The sequence below is a fragment of the Mustelus asterias genome, chromosome 14 (assembly GCF_964213995.1).
Source record: "Mustelus asterias chromosome 14, sMusAst1.hap1.1, whole genome shotgun sequence".
NCBI classification, from domain to species: domain Eukaryota; kingdom Metazoa; phylum Chordata; class Chondrichthyes; order Carcharhiniformes; family Triakidae; genus Mustelus; species Mustelus asterias.
Window position 1 is genome coordinate 25,340,649 of NC_135814.1, and position 20,533 is coordinate 25,361,181.

General features: G+C 42.3%; 1 protein-coding gene across 1 annotated transcript in view; it reads right to left on the reverse strand.

Moving 5' to 3' along the window:
* Positions 1-20,533, reverse strand: part of arhgap15 (Rho GTPase activating protein 15) — a 730,777-nt gene that overhangs the window by 86,723 nt on the left and 623,521 nt on the right. Inside the window, exon 13 of the mRNA XM_078228014.1 lies at positions 12,973-13,107. Coding sequence (XP_078084140.1) covers positions 12,973-13,107 — 135 coding nt within the window. The remainder of the gene's footprint in view (positions 1-12,972; positions 13,108-20,533) is intronic.

Sequence of the window (20,533 nt, forward strand, 5' to 3'; positions counted from 1 at the left end):
GTCATTTAACCCTTCAAAGCCTATTTTACCATACTATCCCAATGGGTTTAATTTTCTCCAGCACATTTGTGTTAAGCTCTGTTGTGTGTCATTTTAATCGATTTGCCAGCCTATTTATTTTTAATTGGCTAACAATTGCATTAAAATAGCATGCAGAGGAATGTTATGCAACACAAGACAACCAAGCATATCAGGCAGTTGCCGAAAGGGGAAATTAAAACTTTAACTCTTCTCATTTGTGATAAAAGTATACAAAATTGATCACTGTGATCTACAGACTAATTTTGAATAAAGAGATTTCATTAAGACTGAATTATTCGTCATTGTTGCTCTTCAGGTAAATGGTTTTTTAAAAAATCAAGCAAATAGATAATATTTCGAACATAGAGATCTCCTGGTTTCTCAGGCATTGCCACTGTCTTGAATCCTTCTACAAAGCAGTTGTTAAACTCCCTCAAATTTGACCTCGAGAACCTTAAGTAATGTAACTCTCATGATATGGTTGACATTTCTGTCTAATGATCACACTCTTTCATCACTTTACCTAAAAGCCAAACTTTCCTCTTGAAAGGGGAAAGATAAATTATGTAAAATTATGTTTTGGACTGGAATGTAGAAACATTTTCTTCCATTTGCATTAATGATGGAGGACATCTATTCTTATATTTCCAACTATAAATGGTTGATTCTAATTGCGACATTTTGCGACTTCAATGACCTATGAATCCAGCTCTTTAAAGGTGTTGATGGGCTGAATTTTGCCAATTGTGCTGTCGGTCTGAAAGAAACGTGCCGCCGATGGCAGACGTTCCCTCTGTCATTTTATGAGGGGCAGCCATTTTAGTGGCTGTCACTGGGCTGGACGTCCTATTCACACCTGCCTCCTGAGAGCTGCCAACATAATCAGCGGGCTGGCAAATCAGCAACCTCTGCAGTACCACCAGGAGAGGTAGGCACTGCTGAGGCAGGCAGACAGGGTCCTGCAGTCCTCAGCACGTCAGCAAGAAACAGGTTTTCAAAAAGAAATTCTGGTGCTGAGTGCTGGAGGGGAAGTGTTGAAATAGTACGTATGCTCCTAACAAATGCACTTACAATTTTAGCATATACAATGCACAGGGGAAACTTTTCCTATTGTGTCCACAAGAATCTCAATCAATAAAAGCATTTCTTCCCACAATGGTGGACCAGTCAATGAAAAGGAAATAGCAATAGTCTTCTGAATTGCAATCAGAATTTTTCAAAACCTGGGCTATTGGTCAGAGGATGCTTATTCAACAACTTGCTGTTGAGTTCTGTGAGAAACATCAATTGGATTTATCGGGAGCTACACGTGCTTTACGAGAATTGAAAGAAAGACACACAAATTAAGTGATTAATTTCCATTTCCTTCCCACCAGAAGCACTTGGTGCACCAAGTATGGCACAGGAAACTGGTCAACACTGCAGTCCTGGCCATAGCCAACTCACAGGCCAAGCTCTCAAAATTACAGCCCAGAGAGGTTTACAACCCCTTGAATCTCAACAGGCCCCCAGTGAAACCTTAGACCCAGTCAATACTTGCACTACCTGAACAGGAGAAGCCCTTAAGATGTGCTAAGGGGTGGGAATTTACGGCCTTGCTAGGCCTGAAACCGTAAAATCCCACCTGAGGTCCGTCCCATGCCCGCTCCGATTCCTGTGGTGGGTGGGATGGTAGAATTCCGGCCCACAAGTCTGAAACACTGCAAAGATATCACAAAGGAGTATAACGCTAACCCAAGCTACAAACAAATAAAATAAATGCCTTGACATTTCACTTTAACTTTGGGTGAGTATTTGTTTGTCTTTAGTTGTTATTTGGAAAGGTCCCAACATAAAATGCCAACAGATCAGAATTGACTATGCAAACGCATGACAAGGTTAGTTTGGGCATGGCAAATTGAGTTGCTTCAATGAAATGTTGCAGCTGTAACAATCCTTGAAAGCCACATGGAAATATTGCCTGTTATGCCAATCTTCCTTCCCATACTGCTGGCAGCTCTGCTAATTCAGTATTGGCATTTTCTCCTTCTCATTTTGCCATGTCTTGGCTATCCCAATCAGTGGTGATTGTCCCTTTAAGGATCAATCTGCAGAGTAAGGGTCACATGACCCAGGGAACCAGTTGGGAGGCAGTGTGGGGAATCAGCCTGGTAAACGCAGGCTTCTATATTCAGAGTCATCGCGAGAGCCGAAATAACACAAAGGTATCTAGAAGGAGTATGACATCCAATGGACTAGCTGAGCGAGCCGTCCAAACTTCTACGTCTGGCTTAAAGAAGCAGTCAGGAGGAACCCTGAAGACCAAAATCTCATACTTCCTTTACGGCTACCAGAGCACTTCACATGCAATAAAGGGAGATCCGCCAGCAGAGTTGTTAATGAACCATTATCTCAGAACAAGACAGCCTTGTGTTAGCAAGTTTGCTGGGGGGTGGGGGGGGGGGGGGTGCGCAGGTAGAAACTAGTCAAAGCAGTCAGAAGGCAAGCCATGATTCATATCAGTCAACACAGTTGTTTATGGTGGATGATGTCGTGTATGTGAGGGATTTCGGTAGTGGGTCAAGTTGAGTCTCTGGAATCATTGTCTCTAAAACTGGACCCATATCTTTATCAAGTGATAAAGTAGAAAGAAGGATTGTCTGAGAACACAGATCATCTGAAAAAAAGAGTTGTCCCAGCAGCCAATTTTGCCATCAGGAAGTATATTGCCATCAGAAAATGTTTTTGACTGTTTTAGCACTGAAGTACCTGGTCTTCCTGTGGCAGGCACAACCAATGTCTCCGTGGAAACAGATAGAACTGAACTGCCTGTGCCTGAAGAGAGACCTGTTCTTGTAGTTTTGGTTGATAGCAATCCTGTGGAAGTGCCCCAGACAGAGGAGTGACGCCACTCCACAAGGATCCACAAACCTCTTGAAAGACTTGATTTTTAATTGACTAAATTCATGTACTAAATGTTTAATTATCTGGGACTCTATAAATTGAGTACTGCCATTTGTACAAAGGGACTTAGAGGGGGAGGGATGTGATGATTGTCCCTTTAAGGATCACTCTGCACAGTAAGGGTCACATGATCCAGGGGACCAATCGAGGAGCAGGGTGGGGGATCGCCCTGATAAGTGCGGGCTTCTGTACTCAGAGTCATCTTGGGAGCTGATTGCAGCCATGGGGCTGCAAGTCTCTGTATAGTATTAACCTGTAAATAAATGAAGTGTGTTTTCCCTAAACTGGTAAATGAGCATCTTTACACAATCATTAGAAAACGCATGCTGAGTTCTTTGCAAGGTGAGATTATGAAGTACAGAGCAGATGATAATTATTTTGAAATCCCTCCCTGTGGGAGTGGATTAAACTATCCGGCTATCTCTGATCAGTCCAGGCACTTCTTCAAAACATCAATTATATGGTTGATAATAATTCCATAATTTGACTGGTGCATGGATGCCTCAAGGAATGACACAGTAAGAGGTCTCACAACACCAGGTTAAAGTCCAACAGGTTTATTTGGAATCATGAGCTTTCAGAGCGTTGTTCCTTCATCAGGTGAGTGGAGAGGTAGTTTCACAAACACGGCATATATAGGCAAAGACACAATTGCAAAGTAATGGTTGGATTGCGAGTCTTTACAGGTAACTTGCATTCCAATCATTAGCTTGCAATTATGTCTTTGCCTATATATGCCGTGTTTGTGAACCTACCTTTCCACTCACCTGATGGAGGAGCAGTGCTCCGAAAGCTCGTGATTCCAAATACACCCGTTGGACTTTAACCTGGTGTTGTGAGACTTCTTACTGTGCCCACCACAGTCCAACACTGGCATCTCCACATCATGGAATGACTTCATTGAATAGCCTCTGTCTCCGTGGTACGACATTAATCATCTGCATTCCTTTTCAAATATAGGTACAAATGAATGTTTTATCACAAAGATCCATGGAGGCGTCATTGTCCTGCATGATTCATGTCGGTGTTTGTGTCCATCTTTCCATTTAAAAATCCCTTTTTGGGGTCATAGAGGACCAAAATGACAACGTGGCTGCGGAGAAACAACCTTTTCAGTGCCTTGGGTGAAAACTGGATTCAATTATGGATTTAAGAAGGTGTAGGAATATTCCTCCTGGTTCTACGTTAAAATTTCTGCCCGCTGCTGGACACCACGTGCCTCACCCCTGATTGCCTGTTCCACCTGAGCCAAGACTAACAGTAAGTCCACTGCCTGGGTTTCCATCCACGGCCGATCTTTGTTTTGTTTTATGACCGCCACATCACTTCCCGGTCACGCTTAATGTCTCCAGCAAATCAGTCATGTCCTGATGTCACAAGATCAGATTTGCCTTTTTCATTCTTCAACCTGTTGTTTAGAAGCATGGAAAATCAGCCTTCAGGAGTGAAGCTAGTTTATATAATCAACAGTGAATTCCTTTCTTTCAGAGACACCATCCATTAGCCACAGGGCAGAGAGTGAAGTTGTGAATCTCTCAGTTAATCAGGAAGTAAGGCCAGAGCTGGAGCATACCGAAGACATTGTAGCAGATTGTGGCCATTGCCATGAAGACCTGATAGACCTGAATTGGTTCTTCCTAGAGAGTGATGAAGAAGAATCCCTTGATCTTTGGAGAATGATTCATATTTCCTGTTGATGGACACACCAGATGAAGTCTTTGTTGTCTTTTTAGATTGAGCAGTGTTTGGATCTTAGTTCCATCAAATGTATGTATTGCCTACTTTATCTCCTATTGTTCACGAAGAGTCTTCCACAGAGAATGCCTTGCCTGAGTTCAGGTCAGATGCATAGAGGATCACTTTGCTTAAGAGCTGGTACCTCCCAAGGGTGGAAGTTTTTTCCCTCCAGAGCTGCAGGTCAGCACAGAATCTTTACCAGTTGTGAAGGTGCAGAATGCAGTACAGAAATCTTGTCTCTGAGTTGATTATCTGTGGGAAATTTGTCTCATTATAGAAGATATTGGCTGGAATTCTCTGGCCGTTCATGTCAGTGGGATCTTCCAATCTTGCCGGCAGCACATCCCCGCCCGCAAGTTTCCCACCGGCGTGGGGTGATGTCAATGGGAATTCCCATTGACAGCAGCTGGACCGGAGAATCCCGCCACTAACAAACAACGTGCCACCTCCTGCCGGTGGGAAACACGCAGCTGGGAGGCTGGAGAATCTCACCCATGGCTTCTTGTCAACATATTCTCAACAAATCTCAGCATAGAAGTGCGGTTCCCTCACCACAGCAAATGGAAACCAGACAACCTTCCAGAAATATGGGTGGGAAATCATCTCTACTTTTCCTGGCAGTCTTACAGGAAACTTTGTTTTTTTTTCCTTCATGGTCTACGTTCATTGCAATCTTAAATCTTCAGTGCCTTTTCATTCTTTAATACAGCAATGAATGATATAGCTGTGACAGTCTTCATTGAAGCTAAAGATCATTCCTCTTCTGAAGCTACTTCCCAAAGTCCTTCACGGGGGCAACAAGTTCCTCAAAGTGTCCTGAATTCTTCTCTACTGGTCCCAGAGGGTCCAAAGCTCAATTATCTTCAGTGTTCTCTTTTGAATCAGTCTTTTGTTGAAGTTCAGTCATCCTGCAACTTATATTCAGCATCCCAGCAATGCTGCTAAAATGTTGTTCTGCTCTTTAGATAAGGATGTCCTACCAGATGCAAAAGAATGTCCTCACATCTGCAAGATGTCTGTTCTAAGGGCCAAGAATACTGAGGGAGATTGAATCCCCCAGGACTGTGATGTGGGCTGGGGAAGAGTAGGAGTGAGAGTTGGCTGGAATCTGTAGTTTCTAAAAAGGGGTTTATAGAAATACAAAGTAGATTGTTAAAGACATAGGGCAGGATTTTCTAGTGGCTGGAATTGTGGTGGGTGGGACTGGAAAATTTGGAGTGAGGGTAAGAGTTGAAAATCCGCCGGTAGGAAAAACATTTGGAACATTTCCCTCAGCACTTTTATGGTGGGTTCATGGCGGGCCACCTTTCCTGCTGGTGAGTATCAGGATTGGAATTTGCATGTCATGAATATTCATTAATCAGAGCGGCAAACTGTAATTTCACCCCCGTGAAATCTTCTGCCCCACCAGCAGAAAACCAGACTCTTCTGCAAATGTGCACCTGGTGTGGGAGATCTCTTTCACTTCCCTGCCATTAAATGCCACCTTCGAAATTTGCACTGCTCTTCTTTTGGGTACGGGCAGTATAGTGTGTAGCTGATGGCAGGAATATGAAGGAAGAAGGGAGGTTGGAACACAGGAAGGAAGGGGAGGTTGGGAGGTGAGATCCAAGGGGAGTCCAGTGACAGGCAACTCTGCAAGGGGGAGGGGGTGTTTAGCGAAGGGTAACTCTGCAGTGGGAGATCTGGTGAAGGGCAACTCTGCATGTCGGGGGTGGGGGGGGGGGGGGGGGGGCGGCGGCGGTAAAGAAACAATGAAAATTACAGAACAGGAACAGGCCCTTCGGCCCACAAAGCCCATGCCAATCACGATGCTCTAACTAAACTAACAAAAACCTTCTGCCTTTACTTGGACCATTTCCTTCCATTCTCTCCCTATTCATGAACCCATCCAGATGCCTCTTAAATGTTGCTAATGTGCCTGCTTCCACCATCTCCTCTGACAGCGCGTTCCAGGCAGTCACCACTCTCTGCATGAAAAACTTACCCCGCACATCTCCCTTAAATGTTCCCCCCCTCACCTTGAAATTGTGCCCCTTGTAATTGACACAAAAGCCTCTGACTATCCACCCTGTCTATGCCTCTCATCATTTTGTAGACCTCTATCAGGTCTCCCCTCAGCCTTGGTCTTTCCATTGAAAACAAAAGGTGGCTGGGTTCCTTTGAAATGTCTGTGTCCGGTCATGATGGTGGAGTGGAAGACTTCCTGCCTGACCCACCATGAGATTCAAAGTGAACCTCATGGCTTCATAATTAGCTGAACATCTTGCAATTTGGCGGGTTTACCCACTGCATTCCACATCCCTCTGACTTTCTGCCACTGACACGGCACTTCGTCCCAGAGCAGAAAATTCCGTCCATAGTTTTATGTTATTGCTAAGAAGTAGAATACCTTGAGAGGATATATAAACAGTTTATAGATGGAATATACAAACGTATGTAGGTGAGGATGCACCCGCTCCATCTGTCAGTCATGAGTTAGACCCATGAGAGAAAGGTTGGAATGATGCCGCGGAGCAATATGGTAACTCTATGACCTGTTCAGATGTAGTATTAATAAACAAGTGTTAAGCAGGTACCAGAGTATGTGAAGTCCCATACCTGGATTCCAAGATAGAAGGACTTAACTCAGAACATGCACCCCAATTCGCACTTCCATTTGGAGATGAAAAACTGGTCCCTAGTGTTGGAACCCCATCTCAGCCTCTAGCAGGACTTCAATGTTGCAACAATTTTAACTGCCTGATATTTAATGGGAAGACATTATGGCTCATTAAAAACTGGACAAGTTGACTGTTGGTAGAAGTGGCCACAGAGTTCGTGATGAGGTGTTATTGCATATAAATCCTAGAGAGAGTGCAGGAGGATGGAGAAGGAAGATTCCAAGTCTTAGAATGTGCAGTTTGGAGGATATGCACCGAAATGGTACTGTTATTACTTTGCAGAAGCATTTTCTGAAAGCGAATACAATTACAGTTTTAAAATGCTGATGAGACTGTGTAGTGAGGTTATATTACTATTGAAATGCATGCAATGGCGGGTCGAGCATTTCTGCCTTTAAAATCCAACGGCAAAATTAGATTAGATGTCAGGAAGTATTTGTTTTCACAGAGAGCCATTGCCGTCTGGAACAGATGGCTGTGACATGTGGTGAGTGTGGAGTCACTACAACCTTTAATAAGGGAGCTTGACAAGTTCTTGATAGAAGAGGGTATTTCCAGTTACAGAGGATAAGCTGTTAGTTAGTAGTGATTGCGATGAGTCATGATCTATCACTTAGATCTTGCTGAATTGCCTTATGGAAGTCAGGGAGCCGTTTCCTCGAGCTTCTTGTGAATTCTTCACAAATTTTGTTTCCCTCTTCCTGAGATAGCATAGATAAGGGATGGGTGACTAGTTAACAGGGTTGCATCAGTGGATGGCTGTACAGCCCAGTTGGATTTAATTGTCTTTTCTCCCTCTTTTTATATGTTTGTACACCATTTTCAGTTTATAGACATCATTAGAGAAAGAGATCCTTATCAATGTGGAGATTAGCCATCAGTGGTGAATCTTCAATTATAGTTTGGAGTATATTTTGCTTGCAGTGCAGGAACAAATTGAAAATAAATTAATTGAAAAGACTTAGTAGCCAGGTACGGAATTTTTCATTTTTCTTCATTTTTGTATTGCTTAATTCAGTTGGATGTAGGACTGTGTTGTGCTAGGAAGAGAATCGGTTAGATGTGTACATTGGAGCGGTGCAATCAGGGTACAAATCTATCAATAATTTTGGGCTGTATGTACATCACTTAATTCCATGATATAGTATTCTGAGACTAATGTTATCATTGCTAATGTTATCATGAAACAGAACCCATCACATAATTGTCTAAAATCTTCCTGACGTAACAGAATCAAGAATGAAGTGCTCAAGAAGGAAGATATTGGATAGCAAGAGACCAGATATAATTGTTGTACAAACAATCTATGGTCTATACCTGAAATGCAAGATAATTGAAGTCCACAAAAAACAGCTGGCAGAACCATTTATGATAAAATGAGTCTCCAGTTGTCTGATTAATCAGACATGTCCACTGATAGCACGAGAAGCAATCAAGACATACTGTACTTGCTTAATTTATTGCCATTGTACCAGTCAATTTAATCACGAAGCTTTATTTTAAACTGCTTGTAGGATATGGAATGCAGAAGTGGCATGTCTAAAACATAAATGGGACCGTAGCTTTAGCCCAGATCAGGTACGTTAATGAGGTGCAGCTATGAGCTGACAGACATTTTGCAATTCACGTGGTGTTTCCACATCGAGGACGGGTGCTGCAAAAAGAGAGCATTGAGGGAAATAGGAGAAGCTGCAACTCCCGATTGAAAAAAGGAACAGAAAATACTTCAAGAGAAAAAAAATCACCAAACTATATAATTGCAATTCTCATTTTTTTTTTGTTTTTAGCACATTCCATATTAGCATGTGTTTAATTATTCATCTTAGTAACATACTGGAGAGAAGGAATCATGTGGTTATTTCCATAATTGTACACATATTACATATGACTTATATGAAAGTCTTTTGATAAAGCTTTTTGATTGGTGTAATAGTTCAATAGATGAAGATGTTAATTCATTTGCTTTGAGTGGGTTAACCCCTATGTAACCAATATAGCACAGAGCAAAACCAGTACATTTTGGACCTAATTCAGTTTCTATATATATATATATATATAAAAATGGCAGTGAATCTAATATAGGCAAATTAAATCAAAAAGCTTGAATTTTAAAAAATTGAATCCAAACTGATCCACATTCAGCTGAAACACGGGGCAGAATTTCTTGGCCTTGTGGAGGCAGCTTTGGAGTTGGTGACGTGAGGAGAATGTGGAAAATTGGAACAAGGTGTCAGATCCACTCCCTGCATGTTCTCATATACTGATGATTTTCCTGAAGGCAGCAGCAGTTAACCCTAATCCTAAGCCTGCCTGTCTGTGGGGGATAGCAAATCAAGGCGTATAAAAGGGCAGTTAGTTCTTAATTGTGCCCAGTCATTCAATGTTATGGAAGGCATGCATGCCTCCTGCTGAGTCTGGAACACAGATCATAACATGAGAACATAATATAAGGGCACAATATAAGAACTAGGAGTACGAGGAGGCAATTCAGCCCCTCGAGCCTGCTCCACTATTTAATACGATCACGGCTCATCTCATTTCAGCCTCAACTCCACTCTCTTGCTGGTTCTCCATAACCCTTCAACCCAGCACTAATTAAAAATCTGTCGATCTCCTCCTTAAATTGTCTCAACCTCTGGGCATCCGCTACGCTGTGGGGCAGTGAATTCCGCAGACTCACGACCCTTTGAGAGAAGTTATTTCTCCTCATCTCTGTTTTAAATCTGCTCCCCCTTATTGTAAAATTATGACCTCTTGTTCTAGATTGCCCTACAGCTGGAGAGCTGCATGCCTGTTTTCTTGTCCCAGACAGCAGAGGACAAAATTCCACCCAATGCAGAAATCTCCCAAGCTCCCATTGGTATGTTTGATCGCAGGCACGGTGGAAGAATATGGTGGGAGGGTCAGAAGCCGGTTTTGTCGCCATGGCAGATCGGAAAACCTGCCAGAGGACAGCATGAACCTCATTTGCATCCCATTAATGGAATGCAGATAAAGTCCCAAACTCCCTCCCCTGACCCTGGCCCCAGGCCAGATTCTCCATGTTGCCAGCAGGAAAATACACTGCATGAAACACATTCGTACAACGTGATGTACAGACTCATCTGAACAATGTCTGGGGCTGCCTTCAGAGTTCAGGGTTGAGGTACCTGTCACCCTGGACACTGGAACACCACAGCAGTAAGTCAGGGATGTATCTGCAGGTGGACCTTCCAGATCAAGTGTCCTGAAACAAGATTCATCTTCCATTCTCAGAGTGTTCTTGTAGTTACATCTTCATTCTCAGGAGGTCCATCTTTTGGTTTCAGAATGTTCCCGGAGATCTATCTTCATTTTCAGGTCACCCGCTTTCTTTCGTCAAGGGTGGGTCAGTGATGTTGGCTGCATTTTCAATACGCACCCAGACACAATGCCGGCTACACGCCATTGAGGCCTGTTCTGCCATTGAATATGGCGCAAAGCACAGGGGTGCATAATTAACAAGACTGGGGCTTGAAGATTTCACATTCCCGCTCTCACCCCAGCATTTAATCGCAAATTGGGAGAATTGCACTCCGTGAACCTATGATTATCTTGCAAGAAATACAACAGATTTGAAAGTTGTATTTCAATACATGATGGATTGGCCATGCTAAATTGTCCCTTAGTGTCAGGGGGACCAGATAGGGTAAATGCATGGTGTTATGGGGTAGGGCTTGGGTGGGATTGTGGTCAGTGCAGATGCTATGGTCCGAATGGCCTCCTTCTGCACTGTAGGGATTCTATGATTCTATACATGATGAAGTTTATCTTAGTGAGGAAATGCAGGATGATTTCATTCCTGGAGTTTGTAGCAGAACAGGTTGTTAGAATATAAATTCAATAAACTATGATTCAGAGTCTTAAAAATGATCAACGCTGCCAAAGTGTGAATGAAATAAACGGAAAACATTCAATGCTGTATAATGTCCTAGTATATTGCAAAGGTATGTAAGTTGAAATAGTAAAAACTTTAATATATGTTATTCTACTCTCGTGCTCCAGATTGCTTTCAGATTATTGAAATCAATATTATAACCAGGGAATCTAATAAGCTTGTTTTTATACCAGGAATTTTTGTTATGATGGAATCTTTATCGGCAAAATTAAAAAAAAAAAAATGAACAAACCCAAAATGATACTGATTTCCTCCACACCAATAGAAACTTGAGAAACTGCACGTTGGGTTTCAATGGGAGACTTTACAGCCTTCCCAACTCAACATGGAGTTCAACAATTTCAGATCATAACTACCACACCTATTTCATTACAGGCAGTAGTTCTTGGTAATTTTGCTGCTATTGTTATTTATATTTCCTCTGTACCCAACCTTTTTTTTCTTGCCCCCATTACCACCTGCTTTTCCCTTGGACCATCATCCCTTCAGTCATCTGATCACTCCTGCCTTCCACACTGGCACAGGCCTTCCCATTTATTCTTTCTATGCCTCCCAAAATTTCCCTGCCTCTGCACTTACTTAAAGTCTGTTACATCTCTAACTTTCACCAGTTCTCATGAAAGCTCATTGACCTGAAATGTTAACTCCGTTTCTCCCTCCGCAGATGCTGCCTTAACCTGCTGAGCATTTCCAACATCTTCTATTTTTATCCCTAAAGCTATTTATTTTGATTTGATTTGATATATTGTCACATGGGATACAGTGAAAAGTATTGCTTCTTGCACAAGCAGGCAAAGCATACCGTTCATGAAGTGCATAGGGGAAAAGGGAAAGGATGGGCTGTAGAATATAGTGCTGCAGTTACAGGTAGGGTGAAGAGAAAGATCAGCTCAATATATGATAGGACCATTCAAAAGTCTGATAACAGCATGGAAGAAGCTGTTCTTGAGTCTGCTGGTAAGACTTGTATCTTTTTCCTGACAGAAACCAAAGATCACACAGATCAAGTATGTTTAGCCATTCAACCTCTGTGGCCAAAGGTGCAATTTGTTTCCATATAATAAGTTGAAAGTTTTTCCGAATTAGAATGTTAAAAATAAATAGGATGAATTGATCCTGTTACTTAAGTTTAATGCATATACAAGTGGGAAGGCCTTCTCCCTCTCTCCTCATTATTCACTCCAAGTGTTTTCTTTCAAAGATTTGTAAAGAAAACGCTTTAACAACGAAACAAAAACTGCTAAAACCACGTCTGATTTGTGCCAGTGAGACTTTTTAAGTAATAAAGTCCAACATGCAATTGAAGAATGAAGCTTGGGAATGTGTAGTAATTAAACCAATAGTTTATAATTCCTCCGAACCTTCTGGTTGGAAATCTGCTTACAGACGTTGTGACAAACAATCAGGTTGAACTAAACATTGGTTGTAAATTTAAGTGAGACAGCTTGTATTTTTCAGTGTTACAACATTGCAATGAAGTACAAAAGTGTACTATCAAAATAAATTGCTGTCATGAATATTAAGAAACTGGAACTGAATAAATGCAACTACATTCGGGGCACTGATTTATGGATGCCATTCAGCTAGCAAATTTAAAAAAATATTAACCACATCCTGCTAAGTGGTTGTGTACAGAATAGAGAATTGCTCTTTAGTGCTCTGAGGGTTAAATTAACATTGTATTGTACTTACTTATGGCATCTACGAATTGATCAAAAAAACTGTATGGAAAAAGTGGCTCAGGCAGCTCTCTGAAAAACATCTTTAGTGCTCCGGTGACGACGTGGATGTCCTCCCACTGGCTGTCATCCAAATTCAGCTTCTCTTCTGGGAAAACATGAGGAGAAATGGAACAACTGGTTTTAATGAAACAATTACAAGACACTAATTATTATGTTAATGTTTGCCTACTATCATCAGCAACTGTTAACAGCCTCCTGCACCTAGAGGTTTAGAACTGTGCAATTTTCCACAGAAGGACATATTCAGTAGAATACCATCTGCAGGAATGTAACACGCGCTCGCGCGCACACACACACATACACAAAAATACACAAAGACTCATGCTCATTGACTGGAGATGTCAGGTACACTTATACCCATAATGCTTTTGCTGGAAAATTAACATCACCATTGAACATGATTCAAAGCTATTAGCATTCGAGGCTAAGGGGGGCTGCGCAGTGGCAGCAACTGCTGGCTGAGCTGAACTCATGGGACCGGCCTGCAGGCCTTGCAGAGCCAACATGAGACATATGCTAAACATGGCAATTGAAAATGAGCTATTACTTTACATGTGTCAACTCTGCCACGTACAAGGGAATTAAAGCTAACTCCCCTTTTCTTGCTTGAAATTGGTGCCAGTTGGGAACACATTGGGAGGAAGAGAAACTACCTCATCACACCCGCCTTTCTAACAGAATCTGTTTTCTTTGTAAGCACTCTTTGCTGAATTAAAAATTGAGCAGGGAGGAAGTACTGTACTCGCACTCCAATAACAGCAACATCAGCATGATTTGATTTGATTTATTATTGTCACATGTATTGGTATACAGTGAAAAGTATTGTTTCTTGCACGCTATACAGACAAAGCATAGCATTCATAGAATACATAGGGGAGAAAGAAAGGAGAGAGTGCAGAATGTAATGTTACAGTCATAGCTAGGGTGTAGAGAAAGATCAACTTAATGTTAGGTAGGTCCATTCAAATGGGGGGAACCAGTGTGCATGCATTGATCTCTGCTCTGACAGATTTGCACATGCGCTCTGCTGCCGGCCTCTCGGGCAGGAATAGGCCCCGTCTCCTCCTTCCCAGGGTGAATCCCGCGGAGGCACTCTGCAGTGCTCAGATTTGCTCTGGTAATTACACTAAAAGAAACAGTGGGAAATACTCCCGTTTTTCCGCACGTTGGGAACATAGTTTTTTTTGGGAGAAATCTTAAAGTCTGGAGGCTCCTTTCAGTTGTGCTGGGCTCTTGGGCATAAAATAGACATAACTTGTATAAAACAAGTTGCAAAAATATAAGTACAAATTGTGTTTGGTGCATCTTGTTCACCTGCCTCGATCAGTAGCAATACCCCCTTTTAAACTATACTTTGGAGGACACAGTTGAGCAGGAGAGTCTCTCTGAAGCATATTACAGGAAGTTTTCAGATCCACCAAAGCAAATACATCATTGCTGTGGGAGCCCCACAGTGAGCATGGTGGTACTGCTTATACTGGCATGGCTTTGATTCCACTTGAGCTGGCCAGGCAATGTGGAATTTTGAAAGGCTGTTCATGAACTAAGTTAGAGGTCGATGGGTGGGAGGTGAGGGTAGCCCATTTCCTGAAGCGGCCATCCTCTGACATTGCTGGGGGGGGATGTTGGATGAATGAATCACAGGAACTGCCTGGGCATCTGGCAAAAACCTGAATGATTCTTTTGGTGTTGTCAGATACTAACTGGACACTGATGGAGTGGAACCTTTTGCATTTAGTGAAAATGCTTGACTGGTCCTGTTGTGCCATGATGATGATTTGAGTGTAGTCAGTTGTGCTCCTGAGAAACCGACCATTTCTACAAACCCCAAAGCTCTTTGGTTTTAGCTGTCCCATCAATTGGGAAGGAGGTGTGTGCGATGCCCACCAGAGCAATCTGCTTTACCAGTTTTTACTTCTCCAACATCTTAGTTTCCAACTTGTAGGGGAGGGGAAGAAGAGAAGGGGAGATGAAAGCAAAATACTGCTGATGCTGGAATCTGAAACAAAAACAGAAAATGCTGGAACGTTTCGAGTCTGGATGACCCTTCGTCAGAGAGAAGAGATTTTGTATGTCTTTTATTTCTTTAATTTCTCTCATTTATGCTTCTTTCATGCCTCTTGTGCATATTATTTCTGCCCATCAACCACTTCCTGATCTATCCTCACCTTAGCATTTTACAGGCCATTTAATGTTTTTGCCAATGCATGCATGGGTGGTCGTTGTGTTTGTGGGTGTGCTTTGTTTCTCCTTTCCTCTCTCCCTTGTTCTTTGCCTTCTTAAGCATTATTTATCTGTAATATTTTTTGTTTGGATCAAGGTTTTATACCTGAAGGAGCAAATGTTTCATGTTTGCCTGTCCTACCGAATACCTCCGGCATTTACTGCATCTGCTTCTATTTGAATAATCTCTGTTAGTTATTATGTTGCTCAGGTACAATGATGAAATGATAAAGAAAGCCTAGGATGGAACCATGTCCTGAAGTCAATCAGAAGAAGACACATTTGAGATCCAGTCAGACTTTTAAGAAATTCAAATCTCTTTGAATTTGGAGGACACACATGGCCAGATGAGGTAAGTACAGCTTCAAATGTTTTTTCTGCAGAATTGTAGCAGATTCTTTTTCAGTTCTCTGCCCGAAGGTAGGACTGACCCATAACGCCACTGGCTATCTTCACCATATGCCCTATCTTCACCACAGATAGGACAATCGCCCCAGCTGTGCTGCTGTCGGTTTGCGAAGAGAGGTGGCGCAGTTCAATGATCACCACCTTGGTAAAAAGTAACCATTTCATATCTGGCCATGGTTGGGGTGGAGATAGGAGAACTGCACCCTGAAGACCCTTGATGGGTGGGGCTAGCTATTAAGAGTCTTCCTCTTTCTCCCTCTCTGCTGTCTCTGCTCCATGTCCCTGTTAAATTGCAGCAGACAAGGGATTATAGGCCATTAATCATATTAGGCTTTCTTAATAGCCCTTCAAACTTCCCTGACCTGCTCATTATAGTCCAGCATCAAACCCTTCTGACTTCAGCAACTTTTTCAGAATATCTCCAATGACACAGTACACAAAACACCCACTCACTCTGCAGGAGCAAAAGGAAGTCAAAAGCACCTCACTTGAAAGTCCTATGTTGTGCCTTTAAATCGTAATGGTGGCTGGAGAGCGGGGGATGTGGGATGGGGTGCGGGAGTGGTGGAGGGAGGGTTGTGGTGAAGTAAGGGGTTTCATTATGCTACTGAATGCATGTTTAGCTGAGAGTTTTTAAAGAGGAAGCAGTAACAGGACCGGTGAAGTCCAAAATTGCAATTCGGACTCCAGATCAGCTTTAGACACAATGATGCGAAGACAAGATGGGCCAAATGGCCTCCTCTGTGCCATCACAAATCTGTGATGTCACAATTTGCCCAATTTGCAAGCCTCCGGCGCCCAAGCGTCTGCTGCGTGCAAATCAAGATGGTGGTCTGGTGCCCATGCAAGTGCGGAGAGATGGATGGGTTCTAATGGAAATGACCGGAAAGCGATTTGGCCACCACTTTCCAATGTTGGAGCTTCAAAGCACTGGCACCTACAGCACTGCGAAGCCAAATAGAAAGACAGCGAAAGAAATAAAATCCAAATGAAATCATAGCTCCCAAAAGCTAGAGTTCTTTTTCTCAAATGAATGTGGTCAGGGATGTCTTTAATTCTTTGAGAGCAACAGAAAGTGCTCCTCTGATTGAAATGAGAAACAGAATATTGTTGAAATTAAGGCAATGAAGAATGTTGAGCACACCTTAATTAACTAACCTTTACTTGATTAAATCAGATAATAAAATTATTGCACAAAGGCAAACAATGTCTTTATCTCATATTTCATTTAATCCATTTTCTTCCACAGAAGAAAATACGATTTAATTTTTCCCCTAATGTCAAAGCATTAAAATAGAACTGATATACACCTTTTGACCTTTTACAATATCTCAGCTATTTATGAAGAAGTGAAACAAACCTTTCTCTTCAGCTTACGGGCTGAATTCTGCTGCGGCTTCAGGATTCTGGAGCTGGGACCAAAATGAGCCCACACTTGCTGGGACCTAAACCAGCACAAAGTTACACTTGGAGGTGGCCTCAATTAATTGACCATCTCCACGCTCGCTCATTCAATTCAGAAATGTAGCCAGTTTCTTGATGCTGACAGCTCAATCAGTGGGCTGGCAGATCTGGAACCTCAGCAGATCCATCAGGAGAGGCGGGTGCTGCTGAGGCAGGTCAGTAAATGAGGAGGTGCTGCAGGATGGAAGTATTCTTGCTTGGGAGTAATCAAACTGTGTTGGTGCAACCTGATAATTACATATGGATGGAGGCGAACCTGCTAGGTTGGTGTGGGTCACAATTGCGGCCTTCAGCTCCCCTCCCTATGTGATATGGAGCCTCCAGCTCCGATGGCCCTGAAGCTTGCTGCAGGGAGGTTGCCTCCATTCAACTGACACCCTCCACATATGGCAGGAACCCGCTCCCCCACCATTTGGTGGAGTGGCCAAAACTAGAACTAGAGGGCAAAATCTCAGACTAAAGGGACGATCCTTTAAAACAAGGATGAGGAGGAATTTCTTCAGCCAGAGAGTGGTGAATCTGTGGAACTCTTTGCTGCAGAAGGCTGTGGAGGCCAGGTCATTGACTGTCTTTAAGGCAGAGATAGATAGGTTCTTGATTAATAAGGGGATCAGGGGTTATGGGGAAAAGACAGAAGAATGGGGATGAGAAAAATATCAGCCATGATTGAATGGCGGAGCAGACTCGAGGGGCCGAGTGGCCTAATTCAGCTCCTATGTCTTATGGTCTTATGGTCTAAATTCTCAGCAATTGGGTCCTTACCTATGTAAATTGGCTCCCCACCTCCATGGTGCAGGAGGCTGACCCACTTCTTAGCCCACCTCTGGAAACGTTTCCCGGTGGTGGGCATGCATCAGGGCATTGCCCCAGTGTGGTTTCCCGCTATTTTCTTAGCCAACTCTACCCCAACCCCCACAAGGCTGTATATGTTCAGCCTTACGTGTTTGCATTTATGTGTTGATAATGTTATTGTTTAAGTTTTAAAGTGTATTTATTAGCGTCACAAGTAGGCTTACATTAACAGTGCAATGAAGTTACTGTGAAAATCCCCTAGCCGCCACACTCCGGCACCTGTTCGGGTACACTGAGGGAGAATTTAGCACGGCCAATGCAACTAACCGGCACGCCTTTGGGACTGTGAGAGGAAACCAGAGCACCCGGAGGAAACCCACGCAGACACGGAGAGAACATGCAAACTCCACATAGACAGTGACCCTAGCTGGGAATTGAACCTGGGTCCCTGGCGCTGTGAGGCAGCAGTGCTAACTACTGGCCCACCGTGCCGCCCCACATATTGACTCATTGGGTGGGATTTTCAGCCCCCACCTGCCACTGGATCGCCCAGCCCCAAAAGTTGATGGACTTTTGGCTGGGCCTCTGACTCTCCTGGAGCAGGACCTGCCATGATGGGGTCAGAAAATCCCGGTCATTATCTTTCATGAGAGTGTAATGACTTCAATCAGGCCATTGAGGTTGACCTATTGGAATATGAACTCACTGATTAAGAAGTCAAAAGATGGGCCAATCAGGGAGTCTTTTCCTTGTATTTAACCGGGAATGTCAGTTCCTCTAGCACTCCCGAAGGTAGACTGCTGGCTGATAGCACTCTGCCTACTGCTGTTGGAATTGTAAATAAAGGGCTTTTGTGAAGAGACTTCTGCCTCCGAAGACATATTACAATAGGTATCCTCCTTCAGGTATCATTCTCGAAGAGGGCAACGGTGGCCCTGAACTGCCATTGGATGCCATCAGGAAGGGATCTACAGGCTAATAATCAACTTTTAATGGCCACTTATGGACGCAGATTCCATGGCTATCAAATCTCAAAGTGGGCCACAAACCTGGTGCTTCTGGCCCCCAATTAGTGATGCTATGACTGCTCCAAAGACCTCCCTCATGATAGGTAAACTTTTTCCATTTAGAATGGAATTAAAGAAAAATAGAAGTAATATGCGTTGAGTCTTCAAACCAATGGTACAATTTTCACCGTTTGCTGCTGCTGTCTTCATCTTATTATCAGTTAAATAATAAGCAATGTTGCTGATTTCTATAGGAGTATATATACAAGACTAAAATATCACTTTACAAAACTGTTCTATGCATTGGAGTCTTTAATGTGATGTGAAAGTTGTAACAATAACTTACAAAACTGCTGGACCCGAACAGATCCTTGTTTGAATTTAGCTTTTAATCATCAAACTAACCCATTCACACGCTGTCCTGCTCCAGATCCCCATCTGTTTGATTGAAAACACTTCAGGAGTATCCCTTTATTACATTACATGGTTTTAATTTAAATTGACTACAGCCTAGTGGGTTTGTTCAGAACAGTCAGTGGCTGAACAATGACATCAAGAGCCTAAGGCCTAATGTGGCGTACAGTCACTTTAAAGAACAGAGGTTTTCAGTTTGTTGAAGTCTGTCAACTACTTTGAGCTGTTTATTCTCATCAGGGTGTCACACCCCCTACATGTCTCTTTTGATACAATCTGTTTCATTTTCTCTTCAGTCAATTCAAATCTTACCCCTTAGCCCAAGTACCCCAACTCACTTTCCATATTGTCTGGGCTTTTTCAAATCAGTTGATCTCTTTCCATAGCTCCCATCTACATTAAACATTACAGCGCAGTGCATTGATTCAATTTTTAGAAAAATCTTAAATAAAATTCTTAAATAATACGTGATAATTTAAATTATTCTCTTTAAACTGCAAGTTACCTAGTCTGACATAAGTAGGCATTATTAATTTTATTTCAAACTTATTTCAGTCACCATTAGCTTATTGCAATTGCGTAGTCGCCGAGATTTTTTTTACAATGGTGAGTGAAAGGATTATTGTTCATTTCGAACATTTCTTTGAGTTTTTTCACAGTCCACACAGTAATGCAAGTCTCTCAAACTCTTGACAATCAGTGGCAATCACAACAAAACAACTTGATACTGACAAAAAGAAAGGAACGGTGTAAGTGCTTAACATACCTATGAATTTCTTCTTACTATCACAAGTCATGTCTGCTACTTCAATTTAACTTAAGGGGCTTTTTGTAAAACAACTTTTTATATCAAAAGGAAGTAACTTATTATCTGGGATGGCTTAAGAAAACACAATGACTTCTTAGTCACGAAAACGTGTTGGACTTGTAGTGGCAGTGCCTTACTTTGAATTATGTTTTTTGTCACAGTTATCTGTAGAGTCTTTGTGGACTTGATTACTGGTACTACAGCTAACATAAACTAGCTAAAATATTTTTGTGTCTTCAGAAGATTGATCTGTTAATTAATTGCATGCTAACAAAATACTTATTTAATTAGTAAAATGTATCACTAACTTGCTGGTGTCCTGATTATACAATAAAATAAATCAGAAAGATCGGCACGTTGTGAATACCAAAGGAATGAACACTTCAGCTTGTTAT